This window comes from Drosophila yakuba, chromosome X (assembly GCF_016746365.2).
Source record: "Drosophila yakuba strain Tai18E2 chromosome X, Prin_Dyak_Tai18E2_2.1, whole genome shotgun sequence".
Lineage (NCBI taxonomy): Eukaryota > Metazoa > Arthropoda > Insecta > Diptera > Drosophilidae > Drosophila > Drosophila yakuba.
In genome coordinates this window covers 10,662,002-10,679,912 of record NC_052526.2, presented here as the reverse complement: position 1 = coordinate 10,679,912, position 17,911 = coordinate 10,662,002, and the positions used below count along the sequence as shown (strand labels likewise).

Below are 17,911 nucleotides of genomic sequence, written 5' to 3'. Positions count from 1 at the left end.
AATTCAATAGTTTTTATTTCAATCATAATACTTATGCATTTTCAATATAATACGTTTCTAAGTTGTTTTACAGGTTCAAGTTCTCAAAGTTATAATTGTTCTCTTATATGCCAAATATAGTTCAATTGTCTGTTAGTAATTATTAACAAAAACTATCGCATTGAATGCACAAAATGCACTCGCACTTGCGGCCCTGGTAATCGGCGTTCATCGATAGTTGCTGCAGCCCTCGTCGTCACTGTAATTACAATGTGATGTGCATTTGTTTTTGTCAATCAGAATCGCCCGATTAAACAGTTAGACTATAAGTTTTTATACAATGCGATCGCGGTGATATCGGCTCGTAAAGGTTTTACACACCGTGTGATTTTGTTTCAGTGCGTTTTGTTGTTCGTTTCGTAAATAAGTGAATTTCTGTTTGCCCAAAAAAGACGGGAGCCCAGACAGCTGATCACAGAGACTTTGGTTCACACCTGCTACAAAAAGATAATAATTATTCGAAAACCTGGCATTCGGGCCGAATTTAGCAGCTGCCAGCGTATTTATATAACAACAATTTGATTGATTATGGCGCTGCCCAGAAAACTGATATCGAAGATCTGTAAGTAAACCGAATGTTCGAAAGTACCGTTGTATATTCCCACAAACGACACGCACACGAACATACAAATAAGACGGCGCGTATGTGTGTGTGTGTGTGCTTGTTTGAAATAGTATCGTAAGTTCTATTGTTGCATGCAACTTCTGCCACTTTTAAAACATTACCACGCGTTCTCATAAACAATGCAAGTATCCAATAGGAAAATTCCCATATGTACAAATATCTGTATATAAATAAGTAAATAAAGTGCAGCTGCAGGCGAGTGGTTCGTTTTAAGGAAATTTAATATCCCACTTTACAACGCAATATCAATATCAATTAAACATTTTACGGCTTCTTCAAACTTTAAAATAATTGTTATACTTTTTGCAACGTTTCAAATAATACAAAGTTCAGAAAGGTTTTAATCAGGGAATATGTTTTCAAATTCTTTGAAGTGCGTACGTTTACATATAAATACATACATATGTATGAGCATAGATTAACGTTATCTATTTTGTTTGTTATTCAAATTGTTAGTAATCGTTGTCATTCATAAATGTCGATAACGCACAAGATATTTAGAAGATATTTATAAATTTATTTATTGAATCCTTTACTATGCCAAAAAAATAGTAAAAGGCTGTTGTAGTTTAACGTGAATATCATCATATCATATTATATTATGAAAACTGGGCAAAATGATCTAACCTCTACGGTTATCCATTGCAGATGATATTAAGGCACACGATAGCAGGGTCACGAGCCTGGATCTTGGCGAAACTGGACGAGTGCTGGTCACCGGAGGAGAGGATCGCAATGTGAACCTTTGGGCAATTGGCCAGAATGAGTGTTTTATGGTAAGTTCAACCTGTTATTACCTTACTATCTTCTACATAACTAATCTGTGACCCTTTCCTTTCAGTCTCTGACGGGCCACAATCGCTCCATCGATTGTGTGCGTTTTGCATATAAGGATAACTTTGTCTACTCCGCCGACGACATCGGCATAATCCGAAGATGGGATCTGAATTCACAGAAAATCTACTCCACGTTGAATGGCCACATGAAGAGTGTTCGCACTCTCGACTTTAACCCATCCGGAGAATATGTGGTGTCCGGGAGCAATGATACCACCGTCAGGTGAGCCAAGACTCGATATAAATAATCTGAATCACCCATGAGTCAGAAGGAAACTCTAGTTTGCTTATCAACTGCAGATTTAAAGTATGTTCGTAGATTGAAAAGAGAAGGCGATATTCTCTCTCCCTTTCTTAGCTGTGCTAAATCCTATAGAATACATTAATTTTGGTTTTTAAATCTACAGAAACGAAATAAGGTGGTTGCGTATAAATTAATATATATCGGAATAATGCACAGATCTTATTTGACATATGTATAAAAGTAAAGCGATTTGATTTACTACATTGCACAGAATCGGACAAAGATAATAGGGATGCTAAGCTAAAGTTTACATTATTTATCGACTTTTATCTTGGTAACTATTCAGATCTATTTCCATGATTGAAAACCACATTGCTTTGTCAGTTATTTTATGTTTTATTGGGAGTTTTATAAAAGTGTAAGAAAAACAATACTTCTACCACCACGGGTGTTTAATAATTGCATATGTCTAGGCATATTTGTTGTTTGTATGTACAAAGTAAACGGACGCAAACCGAATTATAAAGTCAATGATGATGCATCGCGTTTAAGGCAGACTATGTCTCTTGGTGATCAGTTTACAGCTTGGCCTGTGAGCTCTTTAGGTCGACGTAGGCGCCGGAAATGACCTCCTTGCCTGTCTCCACCACCACGGTGCGGAAGTTGATGCGTGCGCCCTGCTTCCACATGTCCACGCGCAAGCTCTGGCCCGGTATCACGGGTCCGGAGAAACGAACTTTCACAGCCTTGAACAGAGCAGGGTTGTTGTCCGCAAACTGAGCGAGCACGGCGCGCACCGAGAAGCCCAGTGTGCAGAGTCCATGGAGAATGGGTGTCTTGAAGCCGGCCAGCAGGGCCATCTGGGGATCGATATGCAGGGGGTTCTTGTCGCCGGACAGGCGGTACAGCGCCGCCTGGTCCTCGCTCGTCGCGTACTGAACGGATGCGTCCGGCTGGCGATTGGGAGCCGGCTGCAGCGGAACGACTCCGGCGATGGGCTCCTTTTTGCCGCCGAATTTGCCAGCGCCGACAACGAAAGTGCTGCTCTGGTTGCGCACCAACAGGCGACCATTTTCGTCGAAAGACTCGCAATTGGTGACGACCACGGCGCCAGATCCCTTGTCCATAACATCGAAGACCTTGCCGCTGGTCAACAAAGTGCCACTGGTGGGCAGATCGTCGACGATTTCGAGGTACTGTTCACCGTGCAGAATGTTGGTAAAGTCCACCTGGCTGCTGGGCAAAGCCTTGCTGACCAGCTTGTCGGTGGACATTTGCAGCAGAAGACCGGGCAGAACGAAGAAAGATGGAATGGCGGCGAAATCGGCATCGTTTTCGTACAGGAAGCGCATGTCCTTGTCGTTCTTGATGGATGCCCCAATGCCCAGGGCGTAGGTGATAAGCTCCTTGCTATTGAACTCAAATGTATCCTCCACGGCATCGCCGCCGCCTTCCTTGAGCTTCTCAAGCACTTCAAGCAGGGTGCCGGAGGCTTCTGCGATGGCGTTCAAGTGCTTGGCCTTGGACATGTCGGTCACCTTGGACCACACATCCTTCACGTACTCAATGGTCACTGGGTCATCCAGCGAGGGACGCAGCACTGCGCCCTGTCCGCGAACGGTGTGCACCTTGGTGGCCCAGCCGGCGGCACTCTCGATATAGCTGCCTGTGGATCGGGGAAGAGAAGAAATCAATTAATAGACTTTATATACATACACACATATATTCCTGATAAACGGGCTAAGTTTAAACGCTATCAGTATGAATTTCCCTAATCAGGCAGATTAAGTTAAACTTTTGGATTGGACTACTGAACATAGTATAGATGCCTTAGGAGTGGTTGGCCAAAAATTGCATAATTTTCATAATTCTTAAAGGGATAAACTGATACAAATTCATATGATGTGCAACAGACGATAGGAATTTGTTATTAGTGAAGTGGTAGGTTACAAAGAACGTGTAGGTGACAGTCAATTCTGAGATAACTTCCGATCCCACTTACCATTATCCTCGCAAGACTCGTGGCACAAATAGGCCACCACGGGAGCAATCAGCTTGGGCTTCAGCTCGTTGAAGAGGATGTCGGGCAGGATCCCCTCGGTCATACGACTGGCTGCTGTGGGCACGATGACGTTGCAAAGAACGTTGTTGCGGGCTCCCTCAATGGCCACCGTGTTGGCCAATCCGACGAGACCCATCTTGGCGGCGGAGTAGTTGGCCTGTCCGAAATTACCATAGATGCCCGAGTTGGACGAGGTCATGATGATGCGGCCATAGTTTTGCTTCTTCATGTACGGGAATGCTGCCTGGGTGCACTTAAAGCTGCCCTTCAGATGCACATCGTTGACCAGATTCCAGTCCTGTTCACTGGTCTTCACCAGACTCCTGTCGCGCAGAATGCCGGCATTGTTGACCAGGATATCGACGCGTCCGAATGCATTGATGGCCGTCTCAATGACCTTTGCCCCATCGATCACCGAATTGTAGTCGGCCACCGCTTCGCCGCCGGCCTTACGAATCTCCTCCACCACAATGTCGGCGGCCCGCTGCGAGGCACCCTCGCCCGAGTGGGTGCCACCCAGATCGTTGACCACCACCTTGGCGCCACGCTCCGCGAAGAGCAGTGCGTACTCCCGGCCCAAACCGGCGCCAGCTCCCGTCACCACCGCCACACGGCCGTCGTATCGAAGTTTTCCATCGGATGAGGACATGGTCTTTCTGTTGGGCAATCGCAGTCGCAATTTCTGGTTTCGTTGCACAACTCCGGTCTCTGGGGCACCGCTCTCAATGAAACGCTGAAAATAACTGGTTGGTTTATAATCGAAAATGGATGGAGAGCACTATTCAATCGGCTTAATCTCAAGCGATAATGCTATCAACCACTGCATATGTGAGTGTAACTCTGGGCTCTTCGGCTGAAGAACGTTACCCTGGTGATATGGTCCAAGTCCAGGGGTTCATGGTTCAACGCCAGTGCTGCGGATGGCCCCAGAGCCCCAAAAGCCGAGATACAAGATACATTGCAGAGTGACGACAACACAGATACTGTGTGAGTGGCCCACACCCACACATGCAGTTCGGAAAGTCACCACGCTTCACTTACAATTTGCGAAGATTAAACCGTGCGATAAGTACGCCCAAATGCACAGATTAACTTAGTATCACTGGTACAAAGTGCATTACTATTTGCTGGCAAGATAATTTTGCAATGGTTCATTCCACGAAAATGCACTAAAAAATACTTACGTTGACGAGCACTGTAAAGTAGTACAATACTAGAAAGCACTGCATCGCAGACACAAACCTCGGTTCGGAACTCTGCTAGGCGGTAGCAGTGTCTCCAACCACTTCTGTATTTCGAACGTTAAAATTTAAACATGGGAAATTAGGAAAATTATATTTAACTCCAGCATTTGCAATTCAATTTGTCTCTTTATTTAACACAGAACAACACGAAATTAAGATATTAACTGGTGGAATACATATTGAGTGATGAATTATCTTAAATTAGCGCTTAGGTCTAGTATCCAGAAAACCGGCGTTCAAAATAAAAAAGAATTCATATAAAAAGGTGTCACACAATTTTTGGTGGCAAAATTTTCAAAGTCTTTGAACAGTAATATTTCGAAATACGAAATTGTATATATTTCTTAAACTATCAAGCACACTCCGACTATCGCGTTTTGTTTACAGTGAATCAAATCTTAAAATAAGTTTTGATAATTCATAACTAATTCTGCCGCAAAAGCAGCTATTTTTAAAATTACACGTTTACATTTGAGATCTTAAAAGTTATGTATTTTGAAGGCCGTATCTTTAAACAAAAATAATATCATAATTCTTCTTACCTTGGGTTACGTCGGATTCTTCCTCCCGCCAAAAGTTAAGCGTCTCTCTCTTTTGCCCAGCTCCTTTTCTCTTTCCACGTCAGAGCTCACAGCTGGTCGAAGCTACTCAAAAATAGCTGGCTCAGGCACTTTAACTTGTCGAATGCACATTATTGATATTTTCTGCGGCCACTAAAATCACAACCTTCACTTGGTATTTTAAAAAAAAACCCTGAAAAGGTTGTTTGCTTAAGTAGAACTTTTGAGAAGCGCAGAGAAGGGCACCAATTATTTGGTAATTTTTAGTATTAAGTATCACTTAGTATTTGGTATTTAGTATTATTTAGTATATACTATTACTTAGGATTTAGTATTATTTGGTATTTATTATTACTTAACATTTAGTATTATTTGGTATTTAGTATTTTTTAATTTTTATTTATTTTCAAAAATAATAAATTTATGTATATATTTTATTTCTTGGTGGCCCAGTAAGAAGTAATATGTGGTTTTGTGTTAGTTTAAAGATATGGTCGCATAGGCATAAACCAAAATACAACGATTTAGCATTCAAATGTAAGCATTGCAATTAATAAAATCCTGTTTCATCCTATTTAAATAATCGATGGCTAACCAACTAAATAACTTTCACATCTCTGCATTTCAGACTGTGGGACGTGCAGAACGAGAACAACTGCATTAAGGTGTGTCGGGGTCACATGTCGCACGTGAATTCCGTGAAGTTCTCCCCGGATGGTCTTTGGATCGCCTCTGCTGGTTTGGAGGGTTCCATACTCATCTGGGACATACGGAAGAGCAAACAGATAATGGAGTTCATAGCCGATCCGCCGGTTACGGCCATCACATGCGTACAATTCCATCCGTTCGAGTTCCTGCTGGCCGCCGGTCGCGTCGATGGCACCGTGTCCATTTACGATCTGGAACACCAGCAGCTCGTCTCGCAGACCACGCACTTCTATGGCCAGGCCATCAAATGTATAACCTTCAGGTGAGTCCCGCGATCAAATTGATCATTAATCATTAATTAATGTATGAAACAAATGTTGGAAAACCTCGTTATTGTGCCAAACAGTGCATAAATTCTTACAATCTGGATGTTCTTTTTCATTTATTTCAGTGACAATGGCGAGTGCCTTTTTGTCGGCAGTTCTTCGGGTATTTCGGTTATTGGATGGGAACCGGATCGTGAGTTAGACCACATCAAAAGCACCTGGTCCTCCTTGGCCGACATGAAAGTGGTCAACAATAAGTTGGTAAGTGAAAACACCTACTCTTCAAGCAAATTAACAATTTCGTTATCCTGCGTTTCTAACCATCAAAAATAATCGGTTTTTTTGCCATAACATTAAAAATAATAGGCTTAAAATGGAATGTCATACCTCGTTGAATTCGTAATTAAATTTCCAATTGAACTGTGTAAAAAAATGGGGACTCCAGTTTTTTCACATTTTTTGCAATTTTTAATGATGTTACCCCTTACAAAAAATCCGAAAATTTGGCCAAAATTGATTTTAACCAATTGGGTCAAAAAGTGATATGGATGGTTAATATTGGTAATTAGGAGTAAAAAACTGTAATTTTTTTAGCTTTCTGATCATTTTTAGCCAAGTTATACAAAAAATACCAATCGTAAATATTGAAATTTGGCGAAAATAGTTTTTCTGATTTTTTGCGTAAATTTTGGTCTGTTTTAGCCAAATAGCTGTAGAAACTATAGAACTTGCAATCACATCCATTGCCCTTCCCATTGCAGATCTGTGGCTGTCATGAGGTCGACACCGTTTCAATCAACACCATCAGTCTGGATCGAGTGATACCGTTCTATCAGCCGCCGAACTCTCTACCCAACTTTAAGCACAATTCGACGAACCGAAAGAGCTTCACACGTGGCAACCAGAAGTTCAGGCTGTCAGTGGGCGGCGCCAAGCCGGCTCAGGTGCAGGAGGAGCACGAGGACAACAAGAGTGGACTGTCCTCGCCCAACTATAGTCTGGAGGTTGTGAATGAAGCGGTGCTGGAGTCGGCGGAAACGTCTCCGATGTCCTCGCTGCCACCTGTCCACTTGGCATCGATAGCAGGATCGTCGTCGGACCTGGCGCCGCATCATGTCGTCTATGGCGGTGCAATCGATTCCTCCCTGCGGCAGGGTAAGTACTCCAGAGTGCCCGATAATATGGCCAGCTATGGTGGCAGTTACGGCGCCATCGATACCCGCCTGATGTCCTTGAACGAACCCAGTTCGCTGCACAAGCCGGACATTTACAACATCTATTCGCTGGACAAGAACGAGGAGGCGGATGTGCAGCAGTTGGAGTTCAATCTGAACGATAGCAATCCGCCGATACTCAATAACTATGATAACTACGAAATGGCCGAGGACTTTCCGGTCAATCAGAACGTGAACTACATTACCAATAACTATAAGCCAGTGCCCGCCACCTCCACGATCAACGCCTCGTCCAAGTCGATCAAGAAGACCACTACCACCACCCTGCACAAGAGGACAACGAACAACATGGGCAGCGCAAAGCAGACGTCCACGGGCATCTTTGGTAGCAGCAAACTAAGCCAGGTCTCCTCGGTTAGCTCCATGGAACTGCACAAGCTGGACGACAACATGCTACTGAAAAAGTCCTCCTCCTCGAATGTCGTCAATAAGAACAAACGGCCCATGGGCACCGCCCAGAGCCAGTTCAGCAAGGAGAACAATCAACAGAAAAATATCAACGTGGAAATCTTCACAAAGCCACCGATGCGATCGCGCACAACCCTGGACATGCGTACGTCGCACCAGGCTAAAACTCAGGAAAAGCCAATTAATGTGGGTGTTTTAAAGCTCTGGTTTGTGCACTTCATTAATCAACTTTGTATTATTCCAACAGCAACCAATGAACAATCGCATCATAATGGATGATCACGACTTTGATATGCTCTTGAGATCACACGAGGCTGTGCTGCAAGAGCTGAATAATCGCCAGTCTAGCCTGGATTTGCTGCGGCATGCAACAAGGTAAGTATTGAATGAACGTTAGATTTCAAGAATAGTATCAATCGATTTGTAATCACGTAGGGCTCACGATGTGCTGGGCGCATTAAGGCAGGCAAAGAGTTGTGGCAAATCCATTTTCATAGATCTACTCGGAGCCATTCTGGAGAAACCGTAAGCGTTATAATGTAAATATTAAAGCGATAGCATTTGAAGTTAAAAATCCACTTATAGGTCCTCGTGGAACTTGGACTTCTGCATGTTTGTGCTGCCAGAGATTTACGAACTCTTGCAAAGCCAGCATAAGTTGTAAGTATAGATACCAATAAAGTATAGTACAGATAACACCAAATTAACCTCAATCTTTATCCTAGCCACTTTACGAGAGCCTGTGATACCCTGCGTATTATATTGTCGAACTTCTTGCCAACCATTCAGGAGAACCTCGATTCCTGGGCTGCCAATGGCCTGGGCGTCGATGTGACCCGCGAGGATCGACAGAGGAAGTGTGCCGAGTGCCAGCGGTGGTTGCTGCAAATCAAGAACCTGCCCGAGAGCACCCACTTTGGGTCCACGCTGTCACAATTACAAAACATAATTATTTTCTAAGGGCTACGCATATCCGGCTGTAAATGCTCCTCGGCGTTCAAATCAGCGGTACAACTTGAACGGTACAACAAAGATCGTCAACAGAAGAAAACCACCAGCTTCCCAAAACCTGATTACGAAATCCAGTGTCGTGGGGAGTGGCCTCATTTGTCGCTCTAAGCTGCCAAACTAAGGAATTTGAAACAATCGTTTCCGGAACTGCTGCTCAAAGACGAGCTATTCCGAACGCTGTTTATCCACCACATAAACATTAACCCTACGGCCTTCTTTTCATCATCATGTTGCGATGAAGTCTACTTGAGCACTGCGAAGTTATGATTTCCTACGCCACAAGCTAATTTCAGCCGGCCATGATGATTAGAAAATGGGCTCAGTTATTTAATGATTTGTACTATTAATTTGTTATGCAAACTAATTTATGTAATACTTATTTACCTACACCTAAGTCTAATTTGAAAATATATAAAAGAAAACATAAGTGGATTCTATTATTGGTTTCGGATCAAATATTCTTTTACGTAAGTACACTTTTCAGCGCTTACAACTAATCTAAAAAAGTTCATGGCTATCCAAGGCACATATGTTAAAAGCTACCTGATTTATCTCTTTGACGAATTGCAACTAAACTTGTGGGTTTACATGTATTTAGCACACAGACTTGTGTATTGGGAGAAGTTCTATAGGGTGGTTGTTGATATTATTATGCTTATTTTTGTGCAAGCGGTGAAATCGGGGAATGTACTATTGCGGTTCACTGCTCCAATAGAATGATGACCAACAAAGCAGCAAGAACAAACGGCTTTGAAGTTCAACTTACCATGTCGCCGAATCATTGTAGCGTTTAATGCCCAACCTTTCAATAGAGTTTTGCAGCGATTAGTGGAGCACTTCGACCTGGCACTCCGAGCGCATCGGCTGTACTTCTGCACGATGTCCGCGAATAGAGTCATCCCCGTTTGGATGCGCTGTCTGTTGCCACTGCTGCTGGCCAACTGCATTGCGGCGAATCCCAGTTTCGAGGACCTTGACCGCAGTCCGGATCTGGAGACGAAGGACAGCAGCGTGGTGGACACTATGGGCATGGGCATGGGCATGCTGGATTCCACGCAACCGAAGCAGATGAGTTACCAGAAGCCACCACTGGGCTACAAGGATTACGATTACTATCTGGGGCCGCGACGAATGGCGGATCCCTATGCGGCCGATAACGACCTTAGCGCCTCCTCGGCCATTAAGATTCATGGCGAGGGGAATTTGGCTTCGCTGAACAGGCCGGTCAATGGAATCGCCGCCCACAAGCCACTGCCCTGGTACGGCGACTACTCCGGCAAACTGCTGGCCAGTGCTCCGCCAATGTACCCATCCAGGTCCTACGATCCCTATATCCGCCGCTACGACAGGTGAGTCACGATCGCAAAATGATAGATCCATATAGATCTGTGTTAAGTAAGAAGTTCAACAAAAAACAATAAACAAATATTGAAATATTCTATTACTATAATTTGTGATTATCTATTGGAAACTATCTATTGTTTTACAGATATGATGAGCAATACCATAGGAATTATCCACAGTACTTTGAGGACATGTATATGCACCGCCAGCGCTTCGATCCGTATGATAGCTACAGTCCCCGGATACCGCAGTACCCGGAACCCTACGTTATGTATCCCGACCGTTATCCGGATGCCCCACCATTGAGGGACTATCCGAAATTGCGCCGCGGATACATCGGTGAAGCACCCATGGCGCCGCCCATCGATTCCTATAGCAGCAGCAAGTACGCCTCTTCGAAGCAGTCAGATCTGAATTTTCCGGTTCGTAACGAACGAATCGTATACTACGCCCACCTGCCGGAGATTGTGCGCACACCATACCATGACAGTGGATCGCCAGAGGATCGGAACTCAGCTCCTTACAAGCAGAACAAGAAGAAAATCAAAAACATTCAGCGGCCCCTAGCGAGTAATTCTACCACCTATAAAATGACGTTGTAGAAGGGCATTTACATTCTAGGCTTCTTTTTTTTTTGTAATTCATTATTCGATTGCATTTGTATCTGTCACCCATGGAAATGAGCACCCAGTTCAGTGTTACACCACATTAATTTAAAATTAAGCTTATTAGCAATTTTGATGATTTCGCATATATTTAAACATAAATTGTTTCACTCACTTCTCCTATCTTATAAGGTATTTTTTTTTGTCGATTCATAGGATAAATATAAGTGCATAAGCTATAGCATTCCATAATGTTAAACGGACTTAGGCAAGAAATTAACTTCAAAAAGCATATATTAATTCTAAATCCAAACAAATTATACAAACAAAATCAATTATAATCCAAAAGTTCACCCACTTAAACTGAAAGAAATCTTTAGATAGTCTTCATCACTTGAACGTGTAAAAAACTTTCAAAGCAAATAAAGCCCATTCACAACTTCCCAGGTTTGCTTTCCTTTTGACCAAGTTTCATCTACGGATATGGATTTATTGAAGACCCGGCAAAATGACGTTCATCGGTTCGAGATCCCCAGAGTCTCGTTAATTACGCAACGCCATTACTTTGACTTTGACTTTTGTTTCGTTGCGGACTTGGGGGGATATTAAAGTTTGCGATTTGTGTAATTTAACTTTTTCGCTGTCTCTGCATGTAAAGAGAAGCATTCGTAATTATTCACAAACGTGCATATATCTATGGCAAATTCGCTGCGAGTATATCTACGTACATGGAAGGTCGAAAAGGCCATTCATCCTGGAGCTTTATGTGTGTTTGGGTTTTGTTCTCGTTGTTCTCCTTGTTCTCCTCGTCGTTTTGACACAAGAGGAGCTGAAGAGCTATTATGGTGCCCAATACCAGCGACAACAAATACTTCTGTAATGCATGAACACGTACTGCTAATTAATGTCCTTTTTTTTGCCCCGAAATTTGTCGGGCAGAATCGGCGAATGTAGTTGCCAAATGGCGTAAACTGAACTCTTCCTTTTATGTCATCAATCAAAACTCACATAGCTCTTGTCACAAATTAATTTAGGAGCAATTATTAAAACAGCAATACAAGCTGAAAATTACATTCAATTTTCCCTTCCCCATTTAAGCCCTTTTTTAAGTGCTTTATGAATAGATTACTTATGCCCACTCTTCCTAGCGATACAGATACAGATATACCAAAATGGTGTTTCTTGTGCTGTTGAAGGCAGGGTATTTCCGGGTCTACTACATGATTGAAGCCGCGCGAATGTCTGTCCTGCGTTTGTCCATTTTACGAGCTGTGCTTCGCCGTCCTTTTCCTGCGGCATTTCCGTGTTATTACTCACAACTTGACACGGACATTTTCACAGGTCACAGCCACGCACACATGAACTCAGGCACACACCCATGGATCCGGGAGCGCAGGACAATTGCCGTCCTTGTGGGACATTTTGCATGACTATGCGAAGGACTTGCGCTGGAATTGGAAATGGATGTGAGTGTGAGTGTGAGGGTGGCAGGGATGGCCACCTAATGAGCGCACACCACCCATCGAATGAAATGTAACAGGCGAGGATGGATTCGCACAGCGCAGGGCAACGTAATACTTCAATGGAAAACTTCAATGGATTTTCTTACGTTTATATATTTTTTAAACCCGTTTCTTTAACATGTATTTATATTACAAATAAACAAATGAACCCAATGTTCGACAAAAGCCCCTAGAATTTTCTAAGACCCATAGGCACCTAGCTTCTTGCCCGCTGCTGTGCGTACGCACATATATCCAAGGAACAAGGCAATTCGGCTGCTTTGTGGATCTCGGGTTTGGCAAGAAAAACAATAACAATGATGCACGCGATACTTAACAAACTTTTGCGCCGGGCGGCTCCATAATTAGAATCATTGAAATAGCCATTCAACGTTCATTTGCTCTGACAGGGAAGTCGGCCTTTTTCGCCCAAGCGCTGGATGCTTTAGTTCAGGATGTGCAGGATGTTCCTTTACCTGAAGGACCTCGATGGCCAAATGGCACGACATATGCCCCATGATTTTTGGGGGCGTATTTGGAGGTGTTGTGGCAAATGAGAAAACAATGCCCGAATAACGACTCTCCGATGTGCATTAAAAGATTTATTTCCCTCCGAATAAATGAAGTTTTTCTTTATGGCCCCGGTCTCGCCAGTATTTCCACATGGCTGCCACTGCCACTGCCACAGCCACTTTCTCCATCTGGATGCTACTGATTTTGGACGGTTGTGGAGTAACCATTCTTGACCACCTCATGGAGTAGGCGTACTTTTGATGGGACATAAAGTACGGATGAAGCCATTCATTCTCCACTCCTTGCGGAGTGTTTCAGCTGTAATCGCCGAATAGTTAAATGCGCTCTAGTTACTTATTGCGTGGAGCGAACACAGTTGAGAGTAATGCCTTCTCTTCCGCATCCACATGTCAACAAATCACCGAAAATTTATTTGTCTACCCCGGGGCAGACTTGCACGTAATTAGGCAACCAAGGTACAAACGACATAAAGAAACCTATAAAAATTCCAGTTCCCTATTAGAGTGTCAACGGCGGAGTGGCCAAGTTGAATGCCCTTAATTGATGTGGTGGCGCCCAATGCGATGGGGCGCCCAATGTGCTCCAGGAAGCTAATCATCGCCGGAGTAACTTCCAGTTCCTTGTTTAAGAAATAACTTTAAAGAACTTCTAGGAGATTCTCAGTAAACTAGGGTTTCTCTTAGCAAGTTTTAATACTTTTCTTCATGTTTAGAACTTGAATGAAAAACTCTTGAGGTACAATTGACAAAGCGGCACAAACCTTCTTTCTGATTAAATCAAGCGAAAGTGGACTGAGGGTAAAATGAAAGTGAAATTAAATATGTATCATTTATCCGGAAAAGCGTATTATAACACCTATGATTGACCTTCTGCATTCCGGCCAGCTCATTAATAATACTGCTCATTTGATAAATACAATTCGGTGGGATAAACAGTTTGTTTGGCCCTTGCCTTTGTATCCTCGTATCTTTCGGATACTCGTGCACATCCAGCATGAATAACTGCTCACTTATTCTTGTTTGTAATTACCAGTTGGCCAGTCTGTCCCAAAGCGGTGTCCCATCTGGATGGGTGGTGCAAATATGCCAGATATATCCTTCGTCCTTTGGATGCCATGTGTGTGTGTGTGGGTGTGGCTGGTTGGGGATTTGCGAGGGGTGGGGCAAGTATAATTGTGGAAGGAGTGGTGCGTGCGGTGGGCAAATGCAAAACCTATAAATCTTTATCCAGCCCAGTCCGCATTATTGATTGGCACTGTGACCAGGACGCAGGACACGCAAATGGACATATGGACATATGCTGGGCAATATTACGAATATTCATGCACAGGGAACGCTTCGTTCGTAATGTCAAATTTGCGGGGCGTGGAACTTCGGAACTCTGGAACTCCACCCTACTGATACCGAAGGCAGCGTAGAGATTACCACCCCCAGGAAGAAAGCGAAACTTGTTCGACGTCCCAATAATAGGATAAATAAATAATTCAAATAAATAACGCCGAAATAAAATCAAATGCAATGACGAGTTATGATGCCATGTTCTCTCTACTACGAGTATCTTGTTGGTTGTTGGTTGTATGTTGTATGTTGTAGGTTGTACGGATAGTATTCGGTATCTACTTGTTTGGCTATGTGTCCCGAATGATTGGGGAGCTCGTAAATCACCGACAAGGGGCAGATCGCATCCCTTGCTCCTTGATTAGAGGCAAAGAGCATTAGAGGAGGGCAGGGAATGGACGATAGGCGATAGGATGCCCCTGGCCACTCGAGTGTCAAGTGCCATGGGCATTGCGAGTAAACGAAACAAGTAGTGTGTATGTTTGTATCTGCTGGTTTGTCATAAATATTCCGTCGTCTGTGCTGTGCGAAAAAAATTTATCATTTGTGTCAGAGTTTGTTAATTATTTATGTCGACCATGCCTCATATTTTGTTTTCTTGCGTTCTGATTTATATGGCCTCTGGCAAAAACTATGGCTAGTTTTGCCTGGGGACTTGCATGACATGTGACATTGGATGACAAGTGCTGCATAGCAAAGCAGCGGCATTAATTTAGATAAACAAACTGATTTATTGTCCGGCCATTTCTCGTCCAAATCCAAATCCAAATCCAAATCCATAACCATTCCAAGAGCAGCAGTTCCACTGGCGAGCAGAATGGCGAGTCGTTAGTCAGATTCGATTCGGTTTTTGGGGTTCGATCTCGTCTGTGAGTGGGCGAGTGGGTGAGTGAAGTGCAATAAAGTCGAATTTAATTGCCCGTTTGAAATGAGCAAACTTAATGGACAATGACTCATTAACACTGACACGTCAAACAATAATGGCGTGTCTGGGATGTTTGACCGAAAATGGAGGGAAAGCAGCAAGCAGAAAGCAGAAAGCAGTAAGCGGCAAGGCGGAAATTGAAATAACGTCCTTCCTGCGAAAATGCTACGCACTATAGTACACCATACTATACCCACATATATATATATATATATATATGAAACACGTTCGGGTCCATGACAAAAGCCCGCCTTCTCCACATTGGCACATCAAAAGGACTCGCACATCGCACAGCGCACAAAAAAAAGCAATTAAGCGTTGAAAGCAATCTTAAGCGCCGCTGACGGTGACAGTAAAGACAAAAGGGAGGGTGTGCCCGAGCCACTGCCTCCATGTCCTCCATGTCCTCCATATCCTCCATATCCTCCATATCCACCATGTCGTCCTCATGTGAACTCCGATGTCTGCCGCGTGGTGCGAGTGAGTGGAAGCCCTTAAGGATGTGACATGAAATGCTTATCAGCAGGCACAGGCATAGCTCACGTGCACTGAGAGAAAAACTCGACCAGACCTCAACTAGCTTTCTAAACTCACTAGCCTTTCATAGTATGCATCTACATGCTAACTCCGTACTTTGCTTTTCATTCAGTTGGAGGAGAAGACTTTGAGTTGTTTTCTGAAAATGCCATAGTTTATATTATTGCATAGCCCAGATTTTTCTAAATGTACACAGCCAGTTTTTCGCGTAGGAAACGAAACTCGCCCCACACGCACACCGAAGACAGTACGCCTAGGAAATTAGTTTTCCCACAGATAAAACTCTGTGTGTGTCAATTAAGCAGGCAATGGACAATGGACAAGGGCCAACCCATCCGCATCGAATGAGTTCGATCAAAATGTAGCTGGCGTAGAGCTCTTTAAATGTTCTTTTCCCCTGCCACCAAAAATCAGCTCACTCCTTCGCTTCTGTGAGCTCTACATATGTATTTGCCCCGTTTGTTTGTCCACAAAATTATTCGGCATCCATCGATTGGCGGCGACTAATGAATAATGCCTGATTTCGCCTTCATTGCCTGCGGGAATCTGCCGCTGTCCATACAAATGAGGACTGCCAAGTGCCAAGTGGCAAGTAGCAAGTGGCAAGTGGCATGTGGTGGCAAGTGGCAAGTGGCAAAGTGGAATGTGCCAGAATTGGCCAAGACAAGTGGCTTGGATTTCGCCATTCCGGTGACCTGCTTTGCCCATTTCATCGCCGATATTTGCTCTTAAACATACGGGCCACGTTTAATTGTAGTGCCATAAAAACCAACGAGCAATTATCAGTTTCATACCAACCAAATGAACCGTAGCGATTTATGTTTGTACCAAATATTGTTTGGCTAATTAAAACTCTGAAATGTTAACTCAGGTTATCTTAAGTGCCTTGTTGCACTATTCGGCACTATTCGAGAAAAACAGCGTAAGAACTTTAAGATTGAAGATACCGTCACATCATTAGTACACATAGTACTATATTTTAAGCTACCTAAACCGTAAAATCACTGAGATATTAAAGGAAAACATTTACCTACAGGTGATGCGGCTAATGTCCTTCCCCGCTTACCGATCCAAAAACAAAAACAGCGGAAATCTGTGTAGAAAAAGCGCCAAAAACAGAAGATATATTTCACAGCACATGCCCTGGTCACATCTGTCCCACAATAAGGCCAAAATTACGTTACAAAATTAGAGGAACGGAGGCGGAAAATGGGAACAGGCGGGGTGAGTTGCATATTTCAAGGAGCCGGGCAATAATTTCCCATTTTCGAAGTGAAAGTTGGAGGGGGTGGGGGGGAGGGGGATTTTGGGTGTGGTTAGCTTGGCCCCTTCACCCGCAAAATATAGCTTTAAAAGGCCTTGTCCCAAGCTGTTAGAAGAAGGTAATTGCTATAAAATTGCTTTGTAATTGCTTACTAGAAACAAATAGCCGTCACATTAATAAAAAACAACAAAAGCAGCAAAAAAAAAATGGGCTGCTGTTGCTCGAAAGCAGGGCATAGTGACGTGGGTCCCACGAGCCGGATCTATTTGGTAGCGGGCGTTGAACCGCTTTATTTAATTAGACGCTCACAAACCAATTAATCAATTTGCGCCCGAGAGCTTCGCCCATTTGGCCACAGCTCCTGTTCCTGTTCCTGTTCCGTGTTCCTGTTTAAAGGACTTTCAGGATTTTCAGGTCTTTCAGGACCTTCGAAAACAAACACACCACCCGCGCACTTGTTGTTGTTGTCCCCGTGCATTGTCAATGTCAAATTATGTACACTTTTATGCCAAAATAAAGTGACGCCGGGCTGGCATTCTATTTTGCTGTTCTTTCTTGTTGAAACGACAAAGCCGGCGAGAAAATGTAATGAAGAGTAACTTGCCCGTTCGCATAGCACAGCGAA

The 17,911-nt window shown here is 43.5% G+C and overlaps 3 protein-coding genes across 4 annotated transcripts; 2 read left to right on the top strand and 1 right to left on the bottom strand.

The window, feature by feature from the left end:
- Positions 1-227: 227 nt before the first annotated feature.
- Positions 228-9,665, top strand: LOC6524943 (katanin p80 WD40 repeat-containing subunit B1). Its single transcript, XM_002100747.4, has 10 exons — positions 228-601; positions 1,313-1,440; positions 1,506-1,723; positions 6,239-6,580; positions 6,710-6,845; positions 7,346-8,413; positions 8,475-8,602; positions 8,663-8,752; positions 8,813-8,887; positions 8,953-9,665. The coding sequence occupies exons 1-10, from the start codon at positions 568-570 to the stop codon at positions 9,185-9,187; spliced, it is 2,454 nt and encodes an 817-aa protein (XP_002100783.1). The 5' UTR covers positions 228-567; the 3' UTR covers positions 9,188-9,665.
- Positions 2,121-4,991, bottom strand: LOC6524944 (peroxisomal multifunctional enzyme type 2). Of its 2 annotated transcripts, XM_002100748.3 has the most exons (3): positions 4,848-4,991; positions 3,747-4,539; positions 2,121-3,410 (listed from the first exon to the last, which is right to left on the bottom strand). In XM_002100748.3, the coding sequence occupies exons 2-3, from the start codon at positions 4,453-4,455 to the stop codon at positions 2,323-2,325; spliced, it is 1,797 nt and encodes a 598-aa protein (XP_002100784.2). In that variant the 5' UTR covers positions 4,456-4,539; positions 4,848-4,991; the 3' UTR covers positions 2,121-2,322. The 2 variants fall into 2 exon arrangements, with proteins under 2 accessions (XP_002100784.2, XP_039226099.1); XM_039370165.1 differs by lacking the exon at positions 4,848-4,991 and having other exon boundaries at positions 3,747-4,549.
- A 383-nt stretch (positions 9,666-10,048) lies between the features above and the next one.
- LOC6524942 lies at positions 10,049-11,364 on the top strand. The gene is made up of 2 exons (XM_002100746.3): positions 10,049-10,587; positions 10,728-11,364. Exons 1-2 carry the CDS (start codon positions 10,118-10,120, stop codon positions 11,182-11,184), a joined length of 927 nt encoding a protein of 308 aa, XP_002100782.1. The 5' UTR covers positions 10,049-10,117; the 3' UTR covers positions 11,185-11,364.
- The last annotated feature ends 6,547 nt before the right edge of the window (positions 11,365-17,911 follow it).

Bases quoted from the DNA above. Each gene is read 5' to 3' on its own strand.
- LOC6524944 (XM_002100748.3), bottom strand. From the start codon at position 4,455: ATGTCCTCATCCGATGGAAAACTTCGATACGACGGCCGTGTGGCGGTG. The intron at 3,411-3,746 runs GTAAGTGGGATC...CCCGATCCACAG, and splicing joins CGAGTCTTGCGAGGATAATG to GCAGCTATATCGAGAGTGCC.
- LOC6524942 (XM_002100746.3), top strand. From the start codon at position 10,118: ATGTCCGCGAATAGAGTCATCCCCGTTTGGATGCGCTGTCTGTTGCCA. The intron at 10,588-10,727 runs GTGAGTCACGAT...ATTGTTTTACAG, and splicing joins TATATCCGCCGCTACGACAG to ATATGATGAGCAATACCATA.
- LOC6524943 (XM_002100747.4), top strand. From the start codon at position 568: ATGGCGCTGCCCAGAAAACTGATATCGAAGATCT. The intron at 1,724-6,238 runs GTGAGCCAAGAC...TCTGCATTTCAG, and splicing joins AGCAATGATACCACCGTCAG to ACTGTGGGACGTGCAGAACG. The intron at 8,753-8,812 runs GTAAGCGTTATA...ATCCACTTATAG, and splicing joins GGAGCCATTCTGGAGAAACC to GTCCTCGTGGAACTTGGACT.